Source organism: Lethenteron reissneri, chromosome 35 (genome assembly GCF_015708825.2).
Source record: "Lethenteron reissneri isolate LAM-NWPU_2019-01 chromosome 35, ASM1570882v1, whole genome shotgun sequence".
NCBI classification, from domain to species: domain Eukaryota; kingdom Metazoa; phylum Chordata; class Hyperoartia; order Petromyzontiformes; family Petromyzontidae; genus Lethenteron; species Lethenteron reissneri.
This window is the reverse complement of record NC_083813.1, coordinates 4,130,664-4,153,756: the sequence shown is the minus strand read 5'-3', so window position 1 is coordinate 4,153,756 and position 23,093 is coordinate 4,130,664. Positions and strand designations below refer to the sequence as shown.

At 44.5% G+C, this 23,093-nt stretch overlaps 1 protein-coding gene across 1 annotated transcript in view; it reads left to right on the top strand.

Annotated features, from left to right (window-relative positions):
• LOC133350830 (chromodomain-helicase-DNA-binding protein 7-like) overlaps positions 1–23,093 on the top strand; it is a 164,753-nt gene that overhangs the window by 48,140 nt on the left and 93,520 nt on the right. Inside the window, 2 exon segments of the mRNA XM_061565600.1 lie at positions 9,156–9,338; positions 13,772–14,034. Of these exon segments, the coding sequence (XP_061421584.1) occupies positions 9,156–9,338; positions 13,772–14,034 (446 nt within the window).

The following is a 23,093-nucleotide window of genomic DNA, read 5'->3' as shown; positions in this document are numbered from 1 at the left end:
GTAGACTCCAGCCATGATTGTGTATATTGCGCCCCGTCGTCCTCCACTAAGAAAATACATGATTGAATTGCAGGTAATTTTTAAATGTGCCACATTACAAGCACAATGTCCACTTCTCGTAAATGATGTTGCAGGTTCTGCAGCATCCTCTTTATAGCAAGTCTTCATTCTTTAATGGAGCCCCATGGCATTATTTAACTAATGTGAAATCTATCCATGGAACCATTGAAGGTCGCCCCCTTGGTAGCTACCAGTCATTCTGAAAGCCGAGCGGTTCTCAACCTGAAAACCTTTCAGAGGGACGCAGGCTGCAGATGGAATTACGTGCAGAAGAAATGTTGAATGTGGTAGGGAACATAGGTCCAACGTTGTGATGACACATCACTAATATACAACGCGAAGCAAATGCTTTAGTAACACCGTGTCGACTACAGGCGTGGGCATGTGATCTCTTTGTGTAGTCTGTCCTTAGTAACCTGGGCCAGGGGGGTGGGCTGCAGGGGACGGGTGCAGGGACCAGTGGCTTTGATTGGTAGCCACCATACCAAAAAGGATGAGCACCACTGCGATGGGCAAATAGTTTTCACCCATGATTATATTATATTAAGTCACTATTTGCAGTGAATTAATAATGCATTTTAGATGGTGTACACATGTAGGTAGTGCATTAGCAAGCCAAATTATTGGGGTTTTTTGCACCGCCACTTTACGCGTCAATTGTTGGTGCTCATTTGGCCACATACTTGATTGACTCTTTACGCAAATACTTGAATATGACGCTTTGCTGCATTTTATGTTAGCCGTCATAGAAAATATTACACTGAAGGCAAGATGAAACCCAATTCATGCTGTTTTATCGTGCCATCAAAACTATATCGTTTCACAGTGGTGCGTCATCAGAAACCTGTAAATAAAACAGTCAGTTTCACCTATCAGCTTTCAGCTACAGGTTGGTGTGCCGCCATTATGGGTTTCCCTCCATATTCCGGGGCTACGTAGACAACATGGAGCAGCTCCCAGCATCCACCTCGTTTTGTGACAGCCAACCGGTCTCATTGGGCTACCGCACTAATTGTGTACTTATGTATGTTGAACTTCTTTCGCGCCGTACGTTGCCAACTGTGCTAATTGGAGGTGCGGGGGGGAAGGACAACAAACTAAACAAAAAAACATCTTGACTGGAGGTGAAAGAATCCAAGCATGGCTCTGATGCCACTGTAAGGCACTATATATGGCAAAATGACCTTACTCCTTAAAGTCGTGCATCTTGTTTTTAATTGTAAATGTTGCGGCTTGGCTCTCAACACACCGGCGTGCTGTACTAGTGACGAATTGGCCACGTTCTGTTTACGTGACAACCCTTACTAGTTGGCTGTGTCGGGTGGTGGCTGGTTTTAATGACACAATTATATATTTACGCGATCTAACCCAAAAAAACCTCTTATGGATGCTTTAAAATGTTTTCTCATTAATTCTGCACCACGGCTTAACAAAGCTTTAGACTCATGTTGGACAGGCTTTTAATACACAGCCAAGGTGTAGTCATGCGAGTACAACACAAAAGCTATGTATTGTTTGGGTCGCCTATTGCAGATATTGAGAGCCTGGGCATATTTGTCCCGGGCATCTAATACGTATACGTTTGTCACGCATCTCACTGGCAGCAGATGAATAATGTGACGCCTTTATTTGCAGAGCAGGAAAGACAGGTCTCTTGCAATGTTCTTGGCCAGGTGTACGTTCACCGGTGAGGCAATTGAAAATTGCGAGGTTCGGTCATTAACACAGTTATTCAAATAGCCGTGTTAGCTGCACCTGAGACAGCCACGCTTGATATTTGGATAACATTTTTAGCAAAGGTGTGGAAGTCAAATGATGAATACTAATAACTGGGTTTTGCTCGTGGTGCGGTAGGACCAATGAACTGTTTGTTGATGGAGCGTTGTACTTGGGAAGTGTGAACTGAAAGTGGCTGTTGTCTGCATACAATTTAGGCCATTTGGAAATTGTAAACAGAAATTTTCATTAGTCAAAGAATATTTGAGGTTTCAAAGGAAATGTTAGAGGAACTGAATGCATCATTTACAGATATATCCTGAGGTCCAGCTTGCCATGAAAGTGCTTGACTCACGCTTTTAATACCGTTTGTGAGTTGAATCAGCCCATTGTTTTTGCAGGGTTGATAAAATGATACCACTTTGTAGGAATTCAACAGAGATATCCCTTTGCAAGAGATCGATCTCTTTCCTAGCATGTGGAAACTACCGTTCCCTCAGATCCATCAAAGGAATCTGCTTCAATGCTTGGTTGCGCAGAGGGATACTGAATTGCTTAGCAGGCTACACATCCCGTGTGTGGAAAACAATGCAACTTATGGAGCGTTGTTACAAAGGCTTTTCAGACAGGCAAGTTCTGTGAGCAGCTGATGTTCTTTTTTGTGGTGAAATGTTAACTACCTCGCCTGTTATGCAGGATCAAGGGTTCGATTACAACCCTAACGCCTGTATATTTGGAGTTTGCATGTTCTCTCTCCCCGTGGTCGTGTGTATTTTTCTCCATGTACTCCGACTTTCCCTCCACATTTAAAATCAACATCACGCGTTTCGAGTATTGGGCTGCTGCTATAAATTAAGACGTGATAACCCACTTCGTTGAGCTATCATTTATGACCAGGTCGCTTCTAAAAAAGAGCTATTATAGTTCAGTGGGCCTTCCCTATTAAAATTTAAAGTTATATTGTTTATTTTATACTCTTTGTTACTTTATTTGTTGGGCCATTGGTGGAAAAGCCAGGATCTTTCCTCACATCTCCACCTTCGTACAATCATACTAAACGAAAACTATTGTTATTTTACCAAATACAGTGAGGGAAAAAAGTATTTGATCTCCTGCTGATTTTGTACATTTGCCCACTGACAAAGAAATGATCAGTCTATAATTTTAATGGTAGGTTTATTTGAGCAGTGAGAGAGCGAATAACAAAAAAATCCAGGAAAACGCATGTCAAAAATGTTAGAAATTGATTTGCTTTTTAATGAGGGAAATAAGTATTTGACCCCTCTGCAAAACATGACTTAGTACTTGGTGGTAAACCCCTTGTTCGAAATCACAAAGGTCAGACATTTTTTGTAGTTGGCCACCAGGTTTGCACACATCTCAGGAGGGATTTTGTCCCACTCCTCTTTGCAGATCTTCTCCAAGTCATTAAGGTTTCGAGGCGGACGTTTGGCAACTCGAACCTTCAGCTCTCTCCACAGATTTTCTATGGGATGAAGGTCTGGAGACTGGCTAGGCCATTCCAGGACCTTAATGTGCTTCTTCTTGAGCCACTCCTTTGTTGCCTTGGCTGTGTGTTTTGGGTCATTGTCATGCTGGAATACCCATCCACGACCAATTTTCAATGCCCTGGCTGAGGGAAGGAGGTTCTCACCCAAGATTTGACGGTATATGGCCCCGTCCATCGTCCCTTTGATGCGGTGAAGTTGTCCAGTCCCCTTAGCAGAAAAACACCCCCAAAGCATAATGTTTCCACCGCCATGTTTGACGGTGGGAATGGTGTTCTTGGGGTCATAGGCAGCATTCCTCCTCCTCCAAACACGGCGACTTGAGTTGATGCCCAAGAGCTCCATTTTGGTCTCATCTGACCACAACACTTTCACCCAGTTGTCCTCTGAATCATTCAGATGTCCATTGGCAAACTTCAGACGGGCATGTATATGTGCTTTCTTGAGCAGGGGGACCTTGCGGGCGCTGCAGGATTTCAGTCCTTTACGGCGTAGTGTGTTACCAACTGTTTTTTTGGTGACTATGGTCCCAGCTGCCTTGAGATCATTGACAAGATCCTCCCGTGTAGTTATGGGCTGATTCCTCACCGTTCTCATGATCATTGCAACTCCACGAGGTGAGATCTTGCATGGAGCCCCAGGCTGAGGGAGATTGACAGTTCTTTTGTTTTTCTTTCATTTGTGAATAATCGCACCAACTGTTGTCACCTTTTCACCAAGCTGTTTGGCGATGGTCTTGTAGCCCATTCCAGCCTTGTGTAGGTCTACAAGCTTGTCCCTGACATCCTTGGAGAGCTCTTTGGTCTTGGTCACGGTGGAGAGTTTGTAATCTGATTGATTGATTGCTTCTGTGAACAGGTGTCTTTAACACAGGTAACAAGCTGAGATTAGGAGCACTCCCTTTAAGAGTGTGCTCCTAATCTCAGCTCTTTACCTGTATAAAAGACACCTGGGAGCCATAAATCTTTCTGATTGAGAGGGGGTCAAATACTGAATTCCCTCATTAAAATGCAAATCAATTTATAACATTTTTGACATGCGTTTTTCTGGATTTTTTTGTTATTCTGTCTCTCACTGTTCAAATAAACCTACCATTAAAATTATAGACTAATCATTTCTTTGTCAGTGGGCAAACGTACAAAATCAGCAGGGGATCAAATACTTTTTTCCCTCATTGTAAGGCCCACTGAGCAATATAGCTCTTTTACAGAAGCACCCTAGCCACAAATGATAGCTCAAGGAAGTGGCTTATCACGTGGAAATTTATAGCAGCCAAATACTCCAAAGACACATTTCTAAATTTGGAGGGATTAACGGGAGGACCCGGAGAAAAATCCACGCGACCACGGGGGAGAACACACAAATACAGACGGGCAGAATCGAGATCGAACCCACGACCTCCTGCACACCAGGAGAGGTTAACATCTCGCCACCGAGATGCATATGCGGTGATTAACACACATCCACAGCATCTGGTGATGGTCCCCCACCGACTCCATTCCTCATTTGGTTGGGTGATTTTGAACCTCTTGTATATGTAAATGTGTGTCTGGCTTCCTGAAATAGGGGGTGTGTTGGGGATTTGATGGTTGTGTATGCATGGCGTTGAACCTGCCTTTTGGAGGGACTTGTGCAACTATTAAATCACAAAGCATTGTCATATGGTGACTGTAACACTTGGGCTTTACTTTGTCATGATGGACTCCATAAACTTGAAGGCCACTGGGACATACAGAACAACGATTCCTAAACTTCCCGCATTCATTGGCTAAAAGCGCCTCACCACCAGCGTTATTAATGCCACCTTGTAACTGAAACTATGTAGTGGGGTAATATTTCAGATTTATGGCCTTTATTTTCTTAAGAATTATTTCCGAAAAATAATCTTCACCTCGCATTACACTTTGCTGTAGAACAAATAATGATTTGCACCCATTCAAAATGTGTTTAAATTACACAGTTAATGTCCCTATTGCTTTTGCAATTCGATTCTCACTGCCGTTGTGGTGCATGTAGAATCCATACATACCTGTCAACCCATAAGGTTTACCCATTTTCTTGTAGAAGGGAATTGAGTTTTCAGGTCCATACAGCATGCAACCTTTTCAATATATTTTTATGTATTTTTTTGTCTTATTGTTTGTGTGTCTCCCTTGTGATGGGACTTTGTAGGATGAACTTTTAAGATTTATAAGGGCACGGGGTGACCAATAAGGTCTGAATTGGTCTGTAATAAGGTTGGCACTGATAAACCGTTGACAGGTTGGTTCATTAGTGACTCCAGAGTCTCATAGAACCATTCACAAACAGCATTACGTGAATTTGAAAATCATTTGTCACACGCACAAATTGAGACAGACTTTTTAGTTTTTTTTCAGTGGCGCCGAGGCGTTCGTTCCCCCCCCCTCTGATTTTACACCGCTGCCAAACCGCCGTCCCATAAGTTGCGTTTAAGTTCAGCGACCCCTTCTAAACCGAGTCCTCGCGTGCTATAGGCTCGGCTGAGTGCTGGAGGGCGGGCAGAAAACTCTGAGTCTGTGTGTTTCAGAACACCCTGTGGGAGTTGGGGTGAAAGGCTACTTGCTGGCCGGGAGGTGTGCCCCTATTGCTGTCAGCTATGGCCAGTACGGTTGTCCTCTGAATGCAGGAAGGAAGCGTTAGTTTCACTGTGCTCGTGGACTGCACGGATGAACTAACTACAAACAAAACTGAGTGTCTTCGCAATGCATGTTCCGATGAAGTATGAGAGGTTTTGTTGAGTTATCGACATTTATTTTAATCGGGATAAGCACGAATCATCGTGCAGATCCCGCAATGCGCCCTAGGTTACACGAGGGAATGGGCCATTTTGTGCAGCCGCCTATTTTACATAAACAATTATGTATACGTAACAAAAAATGCAGTTTGTTGTGCGATCCTAAAACCCCCCCATTAATTTGCATGTGCGTATTGTTGACGTGCCCTTGGCCGTTGCAGTAGCAGGAGATTTGAGGAGCCTCGTTTGCGATGTTCGTAGCAGTGAGGCCATCATCATCCTCCTACGCCGGTCTCGCTTGCGACTCGGTGACTTGTATCGATTCAGCGGAGAGAGAGGTTGTATTGGTTATCCGCTGACTTCACCATCTGAATATAAAATCTGGCTGCATTATCCAGAAAGCGGCGCGTTTTATTGACATCGTAATAAACTGGGAAATGCCCCATGTCGGACGGCCGCCGTTCGTCGTGCCGGCTTCACCGCCTCCACTCCCTCTGGGGTTCGACTGCGATAATTCCTGCCGCAGACGACGACTTCCACGTGTAGTTTACACAAGCATGTAAATCGAAGCAGAATTTGAGTTTCATGGGAATTACTTGGCTCCATTTTGCCTATTTGAGAGGGAGGCAAAGGTAAGGTTATTATACACGTGTTTATTTTGTGTTTGTATGGGATGAGAAAGGAACACACTACAGTACTGTGCTAGTGTTGATTATATTAATAACAAAATTGATCTTTTGTGACTTCCACGTCGTTTCTTTTCAGTACTGTACACGTCGTTAGCAAGCTCGTTAATATTTAATGTTTGCTCGTTGAGTCGTTTTTTGTAATCTGCAGCCAAATTGTTTTTAAACAGTAATATTTTCAAGCTCCTGCCTGTCTCGTGTGTGTGCGCGCATATCTTTTCTTTTCTCCGTGTGTTTATGGAGAGACAAAAAAAACCTTTGTATAGGATCTCTCTCTTGAGTGTGCCTTGCATTTGTGAAGCCCTAGCAGTCGGCGAGGGTAAACTGTACGCATGGCATCTGTAAATTCCCTGGGTGTGGCAGTCCTGCACGCGCGTTTGCATCCACAACCACAAGTCCTCTGGGCTCGAGCAAATTTGAAAAGGCGTGCAGCTTCGGCTACCGCAGGACCCCCCCCCTCCTCCCATGCGTTCCTCTGTATCTTGCTCGAAAACCTGCAAGGTAAAAACAACAATGCGCTAGACAGTAGGGATTATAATTGGCCTCGGTTGGAATGGTGCAGTGAAAGTGGACAGACGGTGGGGAGAGGGAGAGACACTGTGTTTGGCTGTGCGTCATACAGTGGGGATGAGAGAGGTACGTTCTTGTGAACAATGCAGTGTGCCGCCGCGTACGCTCCTCTGATTCTATTTTGTTGATGCAATTTTATCTCCGTGGGTTTTGCGCGTTAGCGCTGCTATTTTAGGCTTTCCGGCGTCTGTAGAAACTCGGTGGTTATGCCCTGAGCAAGCTGTGACGATACGCGTCCAATGCTCGTGTTGAGTTCATTGCGTCGGCACCACCCAACCCTGTGGGTGCCCTCTCTGTACTTGGTGGCCGGCACATGCTGTGTGACTTTCGAGAGTTTGAGTTGGCGGCGTTGAATGGGAAATGCAGATTTAAGTAGAAACAATGGGAGTGGACGTTACACATAATTTTCCGTGTATCATCCAGGCGGCCGTCTACCCAGGAGCAAGGTCCAGATATTTACACTATCAGGACTGTTAACAGTTTTACAGCTCCCTGGTTCACCTGCACATGCAATAGAGGAACCGAGGTCATTGGTGACCAGCACATCTGAGGGCCTTTTATTATGCTTGTTTACTCAGAAAAGCCTCACCGAGTCCCATGAAGCTTTTCCAGGAGGGTCCTGCCAAGTTTTTTACAGTACGTGTTGATGTTTGCTGTGATGTATAATCCCAATTGAATAATCTGCGGGTGATTTTTCAAATTTGGAAAAATGTGGACCGTAACGCTGGCACGTAATGGCCTACTCTTGCGAATGACGGCATGAGGCCTTTAACATCTCCTTGTGAAGCACACGGCGCGTATACTTGCGGTTCATACACCCACGGTATTCATCTGGGCTGCCTCTGGGTTTGAACCGTGAACTTTAGCGGCAAGCGGCGATCGTGCTACCACTGGCCCATGTCACCCTCACCTGGGTTCAAACTTCTGATTACCATGACAGAAAAAGGCTCTCATGCACATCAAGTCATTAATAACTGCACAAATGCAGTGCATTGCAGCTGTACCCAATTATTTAGGGCATAGATATCCTCGTTAAAATCATAGCAAAAGACATTTCACCTGGACTGGGTAGGAGAGGCTCTTTGATTTCACACCAAGCAAAGCATTCACTGGTTATTCTGTAGTTGTTCACTTCCAATTTATGCAACTTTTCTCTCAGTGTGAAGATATTCAGTGATAATATGGACAGTATTTTATATCTGACACATTCATTTCAGAAAATAAATTCCATTGACGCTTCAAACATATGGGCCTTCTGGGTCAATGTATTCTAGTAGTTTAAGTTTAAATAGGCCAAACCCTAAGCCAGTTTGAACTTCACTGAGTCTCATTAGCAGGGTGTGGCCCAGTGGGCCCATAACACTGGTTTTTAAATTTTGTTTTAATATAATTTTACCAATAACTATATCGTAATCGTGTTCAGGATCATTTTCTAGCAAACGCCCACTGAAAATTACTTCTGCAGTCACTTCATTGGCTTCTTTCGCAACCCTAGATACAGCCCTTTTTGTGCCTTGCAAACGATTGTTCATTGCATGGAAATCCAATTCAAATGATAGTCAAGTGAGAAACCAACATTATCATGCTTTATTATCGTACAGTTATTGGTGACCATGCTAAGACAATTGCAACACTTGAAAAATGTTTTCATCCCAGGTACCTGTAAGCCACATCCAAACCCAACAACACCTGAGTGCTGTATCTCTCTAACACGACCAAAAATCGCCGCTTGAATAACCGGACGGCAATTTCGCCGTCTCCGAATTCAACCTGCGCAGCTAAAACCCGCGGAGCCATGCCACCGGATCTCTTTTTTTTGACGCACGTCACTGACGTCCACTTGTGCTTTGCCCCCGGCAGCAGTCGCTGCCTTCAGCCGTGCCGAGACCCCTGTCGGCGCCGGGCTGCACCGCTCCGCCAGGCTCGCTGCAGACGAAGCTCGCGGGTCCCGCCGCGCACGATGCCCAGTCTCGTGACGCGGACATGAGGACCGAGGACCGAGCCGCGCGGGACCGCCGTCCCGACGACCGCCTCCTGACGCAGGTCAGTCCACCGCTCGCGCGTGCGCATTTTCTCCCCTCTACGTCGCTGTGACCTTCCATTTAGAGGAAGATGTGGCTCCCCAGAAAAAAAGAAATTTCTCTTAGGGAGTATGTATGGATTGAATGCTGAAATGTGCGCAAAGAAGCGTGGGTAGGTGCTCATTTGTATTGACATTGAGAAGAAACTGACATATGATGGTTAAAATTTGCAGGTTAAAGACATAACTAAATAGTAACTGAAATGAAAAGTAGTAAGTGGGCTTTGGCTGGACACTTTGATGGAAGGGTTAATGACCGTGTGGTCAAGAATGGTGACGGTGTAGCAGCTAAAGGTTGGAACGCATCCACGAAGGCATCGACCAAGGAGATGGAGTGATTACATCAGCTTGCCTGCTGGATGGATTGTTACCAGCGCTGGATTGCAGGAGATGATGGCTGCTTGGTGTGACCTTCATCCAGCAGTAGATTGACCATAGCTACTGATTTTGATGTGTATACAGGCAGTCCCCGACTTACGATATTTCGATCTTATGATGGCGATAGCGATATGACAAAATTGAAAAATATTTTACATTTCGCGCGGCAGGCAAACGCAGCAGCGTACGAGGTACGATACTGTATGTTGGGACGCTGCCGGGATGTACTGTACGCATCTCCCGCCTTGTGTGGTGATGACTCACTCTCACCAGCGGTCGACAGAGTTAAGTTGTCTCGGTGTTCAATGCATGTTCAAAGTTTTTTTTATAGCAGATAGGATTGTTTCCTGAAAAACAGCAGTTCATATAGGTAGGCTAAGAATTTACCTTGTTTTTTACTTTAAATTGTACTGTGCAATACAGCATTGTAATTCATAAATACATACAGTATATAGTTTATACAGTACGGTACTGTAAATTGCTCTCTTTTGCTAAATTATCACCATTCTTTAAGACTCCTGGGTAGGCTAGGCCATCTTCGACTTACGATGGGGTCGTCGTAACGCATCTCCATCGTAAGTCGAGGACTACCTGTATTTGCCTAGTGTGCATGTTTTAAAATCACCGTGGGGATTTCTGTTATAGGACAGTAGCGACGTTATTGTGGCGTCAGTGATGTCACTTGATTGCGATAACGACGTTCCTTTCCGTAACTTTAAAGTCTTTTGTTTTCTCATTAGCGAAGCTTCAAAGTTGTGTCAGGCAGCCTGGGACACACTTGATAGATCTGTATCTGTTTTTTTGGATTGCATCTTCCTTTTATGAGTAAACACTTGCTAAGGTTTAAAATCTTTTTTCACAACCTAACCTAGTAGCTAACCCTAATTCTGCCAAAGGCCCTAAATATAAATATAACCGTAAGCATGCATGGCTCTTAACCAAACATTGGGCAGAACCCAACCACCAACCCTAGAAGTCTTAACATAAATTTAGCTCTCGCATCGGTTTCAGGTATCAAATGAATGTTATGATTGGCGAGCACCAATTAAGCTTGGGAGCCACTCTGCCCCGAAGAGTCTCGAATTTGTTTCGAGCAGTTCAGGGAGAACTGCTGTAAAAAAGTGGCCGTCACCTAAAACGTTCAGGCTGCTATAGATTGTGGCTATTATCAAGTCACAGCCTCTCCCTGCTCTCACTAGCAATGGTGCGGGTACTTATGTCTGTCAGCACCCACCCAAGTAAAATTGGAATTCCATATTACTATGGTGGGAATTACCTGATCCATAACTGGAGCACTGTAAACTTTCTACAAAGTGGTAATAATGTTATGCAGCCTCAAGGATTGACATGCTGAGCCGACACCTGGTAGGGATTTTAACTCACAACCTTCCAATTGTGATTTGAGCACTTTTAACTGCAGGACTGTGCAGCCATATTTTTATGTTATTAGGCAGTGTTAATGAAAAGGCGTTTGAGCATATGCTTGCAAACCTGCTCTCAATGGGGTCTCTTTAAGTTTTAGTTAAACATCGGCATGCTTTTTTCACTGTTCTCGGTAAACACTGGGTATTGAATACAGAAGACCTTGACCGTCACGGCTGGAATTCTGTCTGTGTGGTGAACGGAGTCACACGCACAGCAAAGACAAAGATCCCCCATATAGCCTTAATAAACTGTTGGGGCAAGTGCTTTTAGCGAGCACCTATGAAGGCCGGCATGGCACACAAGATGGGTGAGTGGCCAGCACCATACCCGGCCCCCTTTGTCTCCCCAGTGCTGATATTTTTACATATCGCACCAGGTACTCATTTAAGGCTAAGTCGACCTAGGGGGAGGCCCAGGACTGGTTCAGATAATCTTCCCAGGTGTTGTCCCTTGAGCGGTATTCGAACTCGGGTCCGCACGCTTGAAGTGCAGCGTGCAAACCGCCACACTCCCATAAGAGTTTTTGTTTTGGGTTATATCGCATAAATATATAAACGTGTCGTTATTTACGCGATCTAACCCAAAAAAACTCTTATTATGGATGATATTGGTCTCGAAAGCCTACGTGTTAAACTGCCACACTACCGCTCCCCACTCGCACACGTGCGCAGTGAGCAAACACACATGGTAGCCTCCGCAGTGGGCCTGTCTTTTGCAGTGTGCAGTGTTCTCTGCTGGGTAACCCCTTCCGTGTAGGGCGGGAATTTCTGCCCCGTCAGACGGGTTCCAGGTGCTGGCCCTGAAATGTTGCAGGGCTCTTGTGTGTCTGTATTTGCATAATGTAGTGCAGGGCTTGCGTGTATCTGCAGCACGTGAATGTGCCATGCGTTTGCATACGTGTACATGCATGCATGCTTGCACCTGTGGTATAATCGCGTAGTGTGGTTTGATTTATGTTCTGGGTGCGTTTGATTAGAAACAGTAGTGCCTTGGTTAAATCATTGTTTGTTTTTTTTATATTGTAGAAACTGCACATCCTTTAGAACGTGACCGTCCATCCATTCCCCCCATCCAGCCAGCCAAAAAAACTTGTAATGTTTTATAGAGCCCTGTCTCTCTCTCTCTCTTCGCCTTTCTCTTGACTGCTTTGTACTGTGTGTCCCAATTTATCTCGATTTCTCACTTTGTCTCCGTTTCTAGCTGTTTATAAATTCCTCTCTCCCCTCTTTTACCTCTCATTCCCTCTATATTCCTCTCCTCCCTCCACACTGTGTCGCACCCACTTCGCTCCCCATATCTCTGTCCCTGTTTCTCGCTCTCCTATTTCCCATCTCTCCCTGTCTCAATCTCTCTTGCCTCTCCCTCATTCCCTCTCGCACTGCTTGTCGCTTTCCCTCGCTCTCTTGCCATTTGCTCTCTCTCTTTCCTCTCCATTTCACACCCTTTCACTCTCTCCCCGCCCCTCTCCTATCTGTTCCTCCCCTGTCTTCCTCCCTCCTCAAACTCTCTCAATCACCTCCCTCTGTCTCTTGCCCTCGCCTCGCTATATTCCCCTCCGGGTTGTTGGTGGGGGGGGGATGCTTGACGTCAAGTATCCCCCCCCCCCACCTGCCTCAGCCTGCGGGTGACCACATCAAGCAGATGTGCGCGGTGACGTCACTACTGCACACGCGTGCTTCTGCGTCAGACTGACAGGAATCCACCCAGCAAAACTTTTTTTCTGAATATCGTGTGATAATTGTAGTCATTTTTTGTTGGTGGGTCTTTTCCCTTCAAAGGAAAAGCTATTTTTTACCCAGGGCTACCAATAGAATAGAGTACCACCTCACTCTTGCTTTAGTAGATAAACACATTAACTTTAATAATAATAAATCAAGTTCATGCGTGTCTAAATGTCATCATTGCCACCACTATCATAGTCATCAAGATCAGTCGTCATTGACGTCTCTATCACTCTTACAGCAGTTTCATTTTCACTGCTTGATTTACATAGCTATATCTAATGTGCTCACTTCCTAAAGAACCATTGTTCAATGAAATGGATTTCATTGCCCCTTCGATATGTTCATCTTATCCCTAATGGGTAGAGGTGAGTAGTGGTTGCCCTGTGGACAGTCACGTTTAATTACAATAGTCATTAGCCACATTGTCTTTAATATTGTCAGCAAGTTTTTCCGAGCATTTTTACCACTGCCTGAGATTCTTCAATGTAAACGACCTTTACTTAAGGCTTATTTGAGCATGGCAGCATCAGATATAACAAGATTTAGTTACCGCTTTGACTAGCAATCTACATTTTGTTTTACTTGTACACCACTGCCAACGCAGATTCTATAAACACCACTTAAATTTGACCCTCAGTGCATCTTTTTGCCCTCTTATTCTCGCTGCATGCCATAAAACCACCTCTTCTCCTCCTCTTCAACCCCCAGACCCCCTCACACACATCGCACTACTCGCGCGGACACGAGCAAGAAAAATGCAGACGGCTCCGCTGATGCGCGTTCCGTCTGCTCCCCATCTCCCTCCCTCTCCGCTCCCCGCAAAAACAATCCCCCCCCCCCCCCCCCCCTTTGATTAACGGCACACGCAGGAGCAGGAGCGCAAGCAGGAGAAGGCGAACCGCATCGTAGCGGAGGCAGTTGCGCGTGCCAGGGCGCGGGGAGAGCAGAACATCCCCCGCGTGGTGGGGCCATCGGCCCCCACGTCCACTCCGATTGGAGGCGGCACCAGGGGCGGCGATGGCACCGTCAAGAAGAGGGCGAAGAAGAAGTCTTCCAAGCCCAAGGACAAGGATGGCAAGGGCAAGGGCCACTCGCCGGCGTCCACGAAGCTCAAGAGCAGCAAGAAATCCGGGTGAGTCGAGTGATGTGGATCGCGACGGGGTGGTGGGGGGTGGGGGGGACCTTGTTTGTGAACCGAGAGCAATGCACCTCCAATTAGCAAGGTTGGCTACGTACGGCGGGAAAAGAAGTTCAACGTACTAGCACTCCTGTACTTACGAACTTTCAGAGATACGAACAAACCTGTCCATATGTCCAGTTGCCTGTTCGGACCAATAGTCGTAAGTTCAACCGCCGCGCAATAGATGGAGGTGGTCGCATTCTCATCTGCAGAACGTGAAGAACCAGTGGCATCTGCAAGAGATTGTACAACTTTTAAAGCCATTCCCCGTGTTTAGTGTACATGTCATACAACATGTCTGGAATCGACAGTAGTCCTGGACTTACGAACAAATCGACTTACCAACAGACCTCTGGAACCTAACTCGTTTATAAGGCAAGGAGTCCCTGTATGTACAATTATGGTCGCAAAACCGCTCATCATGTAACCCTATAGAGAAGGCAGGTGGTGCCCGAGAGAGAGTCTTGAGATTCGGTGAGGCCCTCCTGCATAAGTAAAGGGGATTTACGAGTGTTACCGTAATGAGGCTGCAGAACAATGCGAAGCAAGTGTCCAGCGAGTTCAGCAGCCATTGCGTTTCCCTGCCAGCAGAGGCATGGCAAGCTTTTGCAGCAGCATTGGCAAATTCTGGCTGTCGCCTGATAAGGCTGGTTTTAATTACCGGCGAAACGTCGTACTCGAATTGTAAATATTGTGGGTTTTACTCTCCAACACACCGGTGTGCTGAGCTAGCAAATATTTGGGACGTTTTGTTTACGTGACAACTCTTTTTAATTGGCTGTGTCGGGCGGTGGAAGGTTTAACGACAAATTTGTATTTACGCGATCTAACCCAAAATACCTATTTTGGCATGGCAAGTGCTACCCGTGCATTCGTGCAGCAGGCAAGTACAGTGGGCCCTCCAAAGATTATTGACCCTAAGGGATGGTGGCAAGTTTTCACACTGGAAAATAGCTAGGCATCTTTGATCAAACTAACCAGGGGCCCCCTCTTTCAGTGGGTCTCTCTTTTAAAGCCGTTTAAAATGTTCATGAGAATGTACTCTTAAGAAATCGGCCAATCGTTTCCCCAAATTATGAATATTACAGTTTACCTTCTGCTGCATGGCTGTTATATTTCATATTAGAATGAATGCTGCTTTAGCTGCAAGTTCTTCACATTTTCACACCCAAGTGTCAGTAGTCTTTTAGACCCTGGTGCCGAGAGCCTGTGCAATGAATTGGCGCCTGCTACACCCTTGACGATGAGAAGGAAGGAGTGGAACAGCTGTGTGTAGGTTGCTGTGCCTTTTTCGTGTGACCTCGTGGTTCTTTGAATTGGAAAGCGGTACTGCCCGGTGTAAGGCGTGTCTTCGCCCAGTTTCATTCTCCACATGCAGCCAAGGGAAAGACAAAGTCTTAAGTCTTTAATGATCTCTGTCTCTTCCTCCTCAGCTCAGTGCAGCCTTGGAATTGCCACTTAAAACACTTGCCTTATCGTTTCTGTGTTTGAATACAACATTTTTTTATTCCAATATTTTCAAATGCATTGCTGAATTCCGTAATCACAACAGGGATTTTGTTCAAAATAATTCAGGATACAGCATGAAGATTTTGTTTTTAGAAATATTAATTTAAAAGCATTACATTTTTTAAGTGTGGAAAGAAACACATGCTGATGGTGGTCAGTGACTTTAAAACAGGCACTTGTTGAAGGTCTTTACAACACCAATGATACCTGCAGTACAGTGGCGTTCACTCGTGCTGCACTGTGGCAGTGATTAACTTTATTTGTGGAAGCTACACAGGCTTCCTGGGGTTTCACATAAGTTCAGCATACTCACCCACAGGTCAGTATACTAAACTAGGCCTTTTCTGTGAAATCGTAAGCACATGTCTACATAGCTCAAAGTATTTGAACTGATATCAGCTGGTTTAATTGTTCTAGGAATAAAAGAGCTTCAAGTTAGAATAGACTAGAGTCCGGTAATCAGGGCTTGATTTATCTGCGATGGATTTGTGTGCGATCTACTCATGGATCAGACACTGCATGGAAACCGCCTCTCGCTTGCAACTTTCAACTTGCATGTATGTTTGTTCAACTTCTTTCGCACCATACGTAGCCAATCGTGCTAATCGGACGTGCAGCGGATGGACAACAAACTAAACACAAAAAGCAGTTATAAAGAAATTCGTTTTAAATCTAGATTTAAAAGTGCATAGCTCCGGTGGCTTCCTAATATCGGAAGGAAGAACGTTCCAGACGGCTCCAGAAACGCATCTGAAAGTGCACAGTGCAGTGACTGTCTTTGTTCGATGGTTAGCCAAAAGCCACTGCGACAGGTGACCGGAGTTTGCGTGATGCTTTATGCTCTTTGAGGTCAGCAAGGTATTGGCACGGCTTCACAACAGTCAGGCCAGCAAGGGGCCCAACTTGAGTGCCACGGACAATGCGAATTGTAACCACGTGTTATAGAGAGTGGCAGGAGCAGGTGAGAGTGGCAGGGTCGACACGGTTTTATCACATTCATATCCGTGAGCCTTTTTGAATTTGGGTTGTCTTAGATTAAGGTAGTGTATTGCAGTGGCTGGGTGGCTTGGGAGCCTGTCACTGTTGAGTTATTGTCCAGGTTTCAACCACTTCATAACTAAACCGAGTTCTCAAATATAGCGAGTTGATCGCCTCAACTTGGTCACCGATGACTTCACAAAAACCGCAATGTTTAATTTGGTGTTTACTTAAGTTGGCATATGTCCCTCGCTAATGACCATCCAGAGCATTTGAGAAAGTGCTACACCTCGATTGCAGATGCCGTTGAGAGGGGCATGCTGGGACATCTGTGAAAAAAGAGCTTGACAGCTCATCAGATTGCTCCAATCTAAAATAAAAGATTCTGAATATAATTCTGGTCTCAGAAGTAGTTCTACACTATCATCTTCCAGGGGCCAATCTCCAAAGCGGCGAAGTTTCAAAGTTTACCATCCCAAAACATGACAGAAAAACATGACAGGAATATGATACGGGGCGGCGGGGGGGGGGGAGTCATTGTTTCCTTTATCAAACGAATGATGGTCATCGCTCATATTCATTGGCAGCCTTGAGCCATTGGTAAAAGTAACACATTCCCATGGAATGTTTTTAAACGAACCCCATACCTGGAAGAAAAGCACAAAACGCACACATTTAGGGTCGGCAGTGCCTCCTCACCTGCAAAAAGCCACGTCTCAGTCGTGGCATTACTCCCAGTCCGTACCAAGCATCCATAGCCAAGGCTACGGTGACGTCAGCAGCACCATACCCCCACCCCTAGCACCATCGCCAATTTAGACTACCGCTATGTGGGGGTGGTCCTGACACTCCAGTGGGAATGCAGTGGTTGTTGGTAAGTTCTGATTAGTACCTCTGAGACATTGACAAAGCACATAGAAACACCACCAACTTTTGCTTCTAGATTAAAAAGTCATTCTCGATTGAAGACTCTTTAGAGCTGCGTTTTGTGTCCAGTTTGTTGTCCCTACCCCCCGCACCTCAGATTGGCACGGTTGGCTACGTACGGTGCGAAAGAAGTTCAACATACATACGTACATGCTTCTGTCTAATTTTGTACTGAACAAACATGTACCGTAAAAAAATGTAATCGCTTTTATAGAGTGGAATTCCATTTGGTAATTAGTGCTCGGCTATTGATACATAAACGAAGATGCAGCTAAAGAGAATAGAGTTTCGTATGGCCCCATAACACAGCTCAGTATAGTAGTGCAATTCAAATCACATAAGGTTTGGCTGCAGGAGTGACATCTAAATGCCCGCTGGTGTACAGTGCAGTACATCTTTGTTTTCATTAAACAAAAAAATGTCCCAAGCCTGTGCTGTACTGTACAGTCGTGCAGTATACCCTATAATGTGCCGCATGATGCTGGATTCATACTCCGGCCTTTGCACGCTCCATGGCGTGCATTGTGGCACACCTGGTGTAGCGGCGTTTCGTGTGTAGGTTACACAACCCAGCACGGGGAGTGTGTTGTTCATGTACTTTTCTTAAGACGTGCTTCCACACTCTCGTGGGAGTATTTTATTTATGGGTGCACCGAATAGCACCTTTGACTTATTTATCCAGATACAAAATACCTTACGCAGGTATTCTGCAAATCCAAATTCGAATCTGAATATATAATTTATATTTTATGCATTTTTTTCAGTCAACTGGCCATTCTGTATGACTTTTTGTCTTTGTTGTTGTCATCCTCTATCTCTTGTCTCACTGTCATCCCCCGTGTCTGTTTCTTTGTTTCTCCGTTTCTCTGATTTTCTCGATCCCAACATTGGCCTTTGTCTTTGTCTATATCTCTCTGTCCGTCTCTGTACATCTCCCCATTTCTCGTTGTCTCCTCTGTCTCTGCCTTTTTGTCTCATCTTTCGGTCCCCGTCTCTCCATGTCCCTCTTTGTCTTTGTCACTCTCCCTCTTCTGTCTCTTGTCTCATTTCCCTTCATCTCTCCATCACCACATGCTCCTGGCAGGGCTTGTTGTTGAAGCCTTCCACCCCACCTCCACTGCGACCATGGTGGTCACATAACCACGGCAGCCTGCCTCGCTCAAACCTACTGATCAGCTTCATATTATTTTGACCGCTTCAATTGTGTCCAAATAGACACAATAAGAAACCAGCAGGTATCGGTCAATTAACACGACGCACGGCACCTGGCATGGCTTCTCCACAGCGTGGATGAGCAGCACGTGGATTTAATGGTGCTCCACTGGTGAGGTTTGTGGGCTTACCAGTTAACGATAAAATGTACTTCCAAATTCGCATTTGGATGTATAATCACAGTGCTCCAGTGACATCACTGCTTCAGTCCATTAAAACATATGGCAGTGACGTCGCAGTTATGTCACCAACCATTCCTTAAGGGTACAGCTGATTGTCATACAAAATATATAATTGTTAACGTCTCAAACTCACGTTAAACAGCTTGGGCATGCATCCATTTGCTTTGGCTGTGTCATCATTTAAATGTACAGTCGACAGTGTAATATTATTTTTGTCACTTTTATGTTTTGCACCTCTTTTGGGCACAGTTGAAGGTATTTTAGTGCGACAAATGATTGTTCCTTCTCTGTCTACAATTGTATGACCTGTATAGAGCATCTTTTATTTGCATGGTTCATAAAATCAGCAGATTAGGGTCGAAATAAATTGTCCTCCAAAGATGTGCTTGCCCACACAACCTCATTAGTGGAGTAGTGGCTTAGTGGTGGTGTAACCCAACACCAAAACACTTGACCTAGGATTACACCTGATGATGAAATGATTACATGTCCTTGCGGTGTATTGTCACCATTAGCCAGTGTGTGGTGAGACATTAACATTGCCTGTCGAGGACCTGCGACCGAAGCAGTGCTCCTTTAAGGGACTTCTTGTTTACACAAGGTGGCACGGCCCGATTGACCTTTGCGTGACCTCCAATTTAGTCAGTGGCTGCAAATGCTTCTGCTGTTCTGCGCGCAAGATTAAAGACTTGGTCTAAATTGTTGACAGCAACATTGCCTTCTTTAAAGACGTTTAAAGAGTCTAACTGTCAGATTAACATGCTTATAACAGCCTTTTATTGTTTTATATAAAATAATTTGGCAGAAGTTGCTCGGTTCTTTCGAGGATCCACAATGTCTGTGTCAAACTACTGAGCCAGCACCACTGAGAATCTAGGTTCAAACTCAGGCAACCAACCATGATTAAACCACCTACCCGAGCATGACAAGTTGATCATTTTAACTGGTAGCTAATAACTGCAGAAATAGAAGTAATCGTCAAAAATTGCAGTTTTTTAGCTTTATTTGATGGAGCCCAGCTCAGAGAGCGCGAACAGTGTTTTAATATATTCGATGTTTGACATGTGTTGAACCATTCTTCACGGTGCCTGAAGGAGCATTCATTAACGTTGGTTGAGTGTGTTTTTTAAGTGACCATACAAATACATTAATTCTCTGGTAGAATTTTCAACGGTCATACCCTGAATGTATGTGAAATCCTGTTTTTCAATAGCATTTCCAAATGGGCATTTATTTACCCAAGACATGACTACCATAGAATGATTTGGATATCATTGGTGATGCCATCAATACAACCTCACGGGAAAATGCAGTTTGCTGCCCCATCTCACCAATAAAGATGGAATCGCGATTGCCACTCGGATCCACACTATCTCTCATTTCATTACATTTCACTGTATTTATTGTTTAATAATGCAATTCGAGGTTAAAGTCAAACTGTTTTAATACTCAAATTAACACTGGGATAGCGTTCATCTCTGTTGGCCTTAAACCAGCATTACAATTTGAAATTTTCCTGACAAGATCAGGTTTTTGGCAAGGGTAACCGTTATTGACTTCTCACAAAGTGGTTCTCATGTAAGCAATCCTTGCATTATGATGGGTGATGTTAAACCACGGGCAAGGTTTAAACTTTCAATGTTCAGAACACCACCTAGCCAGATTCCAGTACTATTTTATACCTCGGGGCATTTACCAACTTGGACAAATAGACCTAGTCCAGTGGTATTTACGCAAGGTGGTTTTTTGTTTGTCTATTTTTTTGTGGCACGTTTAAAACCCATTATATAATTTGCATTTGTTACAGGTGCTCATTCTTGCACTTGAAAAACAATCACTCCGTTGCTCTGTAACCAAACACACGGAGAAGTGGTCCATTTAGGTGACCTCCGAGGTAGTTTTGTTAGCAGTGGAGACAATGCACGCAACAGTGCAGAGATTATTACGTGGCCTGTAATGATGTGCCTCATAATAAGCCGCTTAACTTGTCGCAGGATGCACGGCTCCCTTTGTATTAATGGAGAGCGCAAACGCTCCACTCCACCACGAGAGAAAGGCAAACTGCAGCCTCCACTATAGCGGGGGGCACACTTTGATCAGAGTAACAATTGTGGCCTCTCTTTTGCTGCAAGCCGTGATGGTGCTGTACCAAACCGTCTGTGCCACGTAATGAAAAGACACCGAGGGGAGGGGGGGGTATAGAGCCGGTGCCTGTGTGTGATGGCACCACTCGTCATAGATTGAAACGACAATTGTGCCTTGTTAGAGGGATCTGAAAAGATTAAACATCACCTGTTTTTTTTGCTTTGGGCACAATTTGGTTAGTTTAATATGTGCATGAGGTGGCACGTGTTTGTCTCCTGTCCCTGACCAAGGAACTAGGTTGATGCATGCAGTGTGCCTCAGTGAACAAATTGAGAGGCGATTACAATTCACTTTCACGTTTGCAGAGTATGCTGGCCAATAACAAACAACCGATTGAAGGTGTATTAGATAAGCGTTAATGCGATTGTTGATTTGAGCAAGGTTATAATAAATTGGAAGAGACGATGGGATGAAATTCCAAACTTGAGCAGTGCAGTTAACTTAAGCAGCGCAGGAAGGAAAGCAGAAAGATAAGTATTTTGATCTGCAGTATGATTGTTGAACACTGTTTCGATTCCTCAAAACAGCCAGTCTGGAAGACTTGAGTCCTCGAAATGAGTGGAGGGTATGGACTGTGATGCCACACATTAACCTGCTTTTCAATTAATGTCATCGGGTCTTCGATATCCACACAGCATGATTTGTTATTTGTATTTATCAATGCTGATGACTGCGTTCCTCTTTATACCCATCACTGAATATATCACTGTATGAATTGTAATCTGCACTGAAAAAACGGTCGAAATATGCATCATCATCATCAGACATTGTCTGTCAACGTCTGCATGAAGGCCATCCCCATGGCATCACCTTTCCTCATGGCTCTGCCATGCAGCAATCATTCCAATTCCTGGAGATGAATTGGTTTAATCCTCCCATCTCCTCAGCGGTCATCCTCTTGGACATGTTCTCTCCTTTGAATTCCCTTCCATCACTGTTATTCTGCATGAACGATCAACAGCATGCCTGCGCCCAAGCCAACTTTATTTCCTTCATCCAACAGTCACGAGCGTTGTTTTGGAGAAGAGAAATAACGATGGTCTCCAACGACGCTAATGATAATTTTGTTTTGTGTCTTATATAATTTTGCGTAAGATCGGCATTTAAGCAAGCTTGACTGCTGATGAGACACTGTGTGTTGAAACTCGTTCAGACTTTGCTTCTGTTGCTGCAGAAGTTCTGTACTCCTAGAAGGCCATGCGACTGATGACTTGCGTAAGAACTACCTTTATTTTCTATGTGGAGAGACAGCTATGGGAACGAAACAGTCTTATTTTCTTAATGATCAATGTTGTCTGATTTGTGTATGTTCACTGATCCATGTGTTCCTCTTCCTACCTCTTGGGTGTAATTACAAGCATGCATCATGCCCTCTATGCTTTTTGTGCATTTCAGATTGTATTCCATTTTCTTAGTGCCCATGTTTCTGATCCAAACAGCAGATTGCATGACAACTAAAAAGTGAAAACCACAAACGAAATTAGAAAAACAACAACGTGAGGCTGTGCCTGCTTGACTGCATATTCTTGGATTGTTCATTACAAAATAGATGATGGAACTCATTGGGCTTTCACCTATTTAAATAAAGGACGTCATTTTTTATGAGATAATTTGGTACCCAGTACCAAACAATTCCTGGGCTGTGGTTGTTGCTGCACCAGGTATGTGATAATGTTAGGCCAATTTAGGACAGGTTAACCTCGATAAGGCCCAAGCAAGTCTAATGTACAATGGTTTTTTCTAATTTATTGTCAGCACTCACATTAGAGTTCTGCTTCTCTTCCCTTTACATATTCCCCCAGCACCAACTGCCATTCCAGAGTCCAAATTCGAGAAAATATACGCATATTACAAGTTAATTGTATAAATTCAGTCAGGCCTGTTAAATTAATGCTGCTTAATTGTGAGATGTTATTGGCACCCTTTCACCAAGGTTACTCAGTGACATTATTACAATATATTTTCTGAACATTGGATTATTAGGAAAAAAACATTAGGCATCGTGTATATGCTGACGAGACATTGGGAATGGACTGTGGGAAATGTTAGATTAGTTTA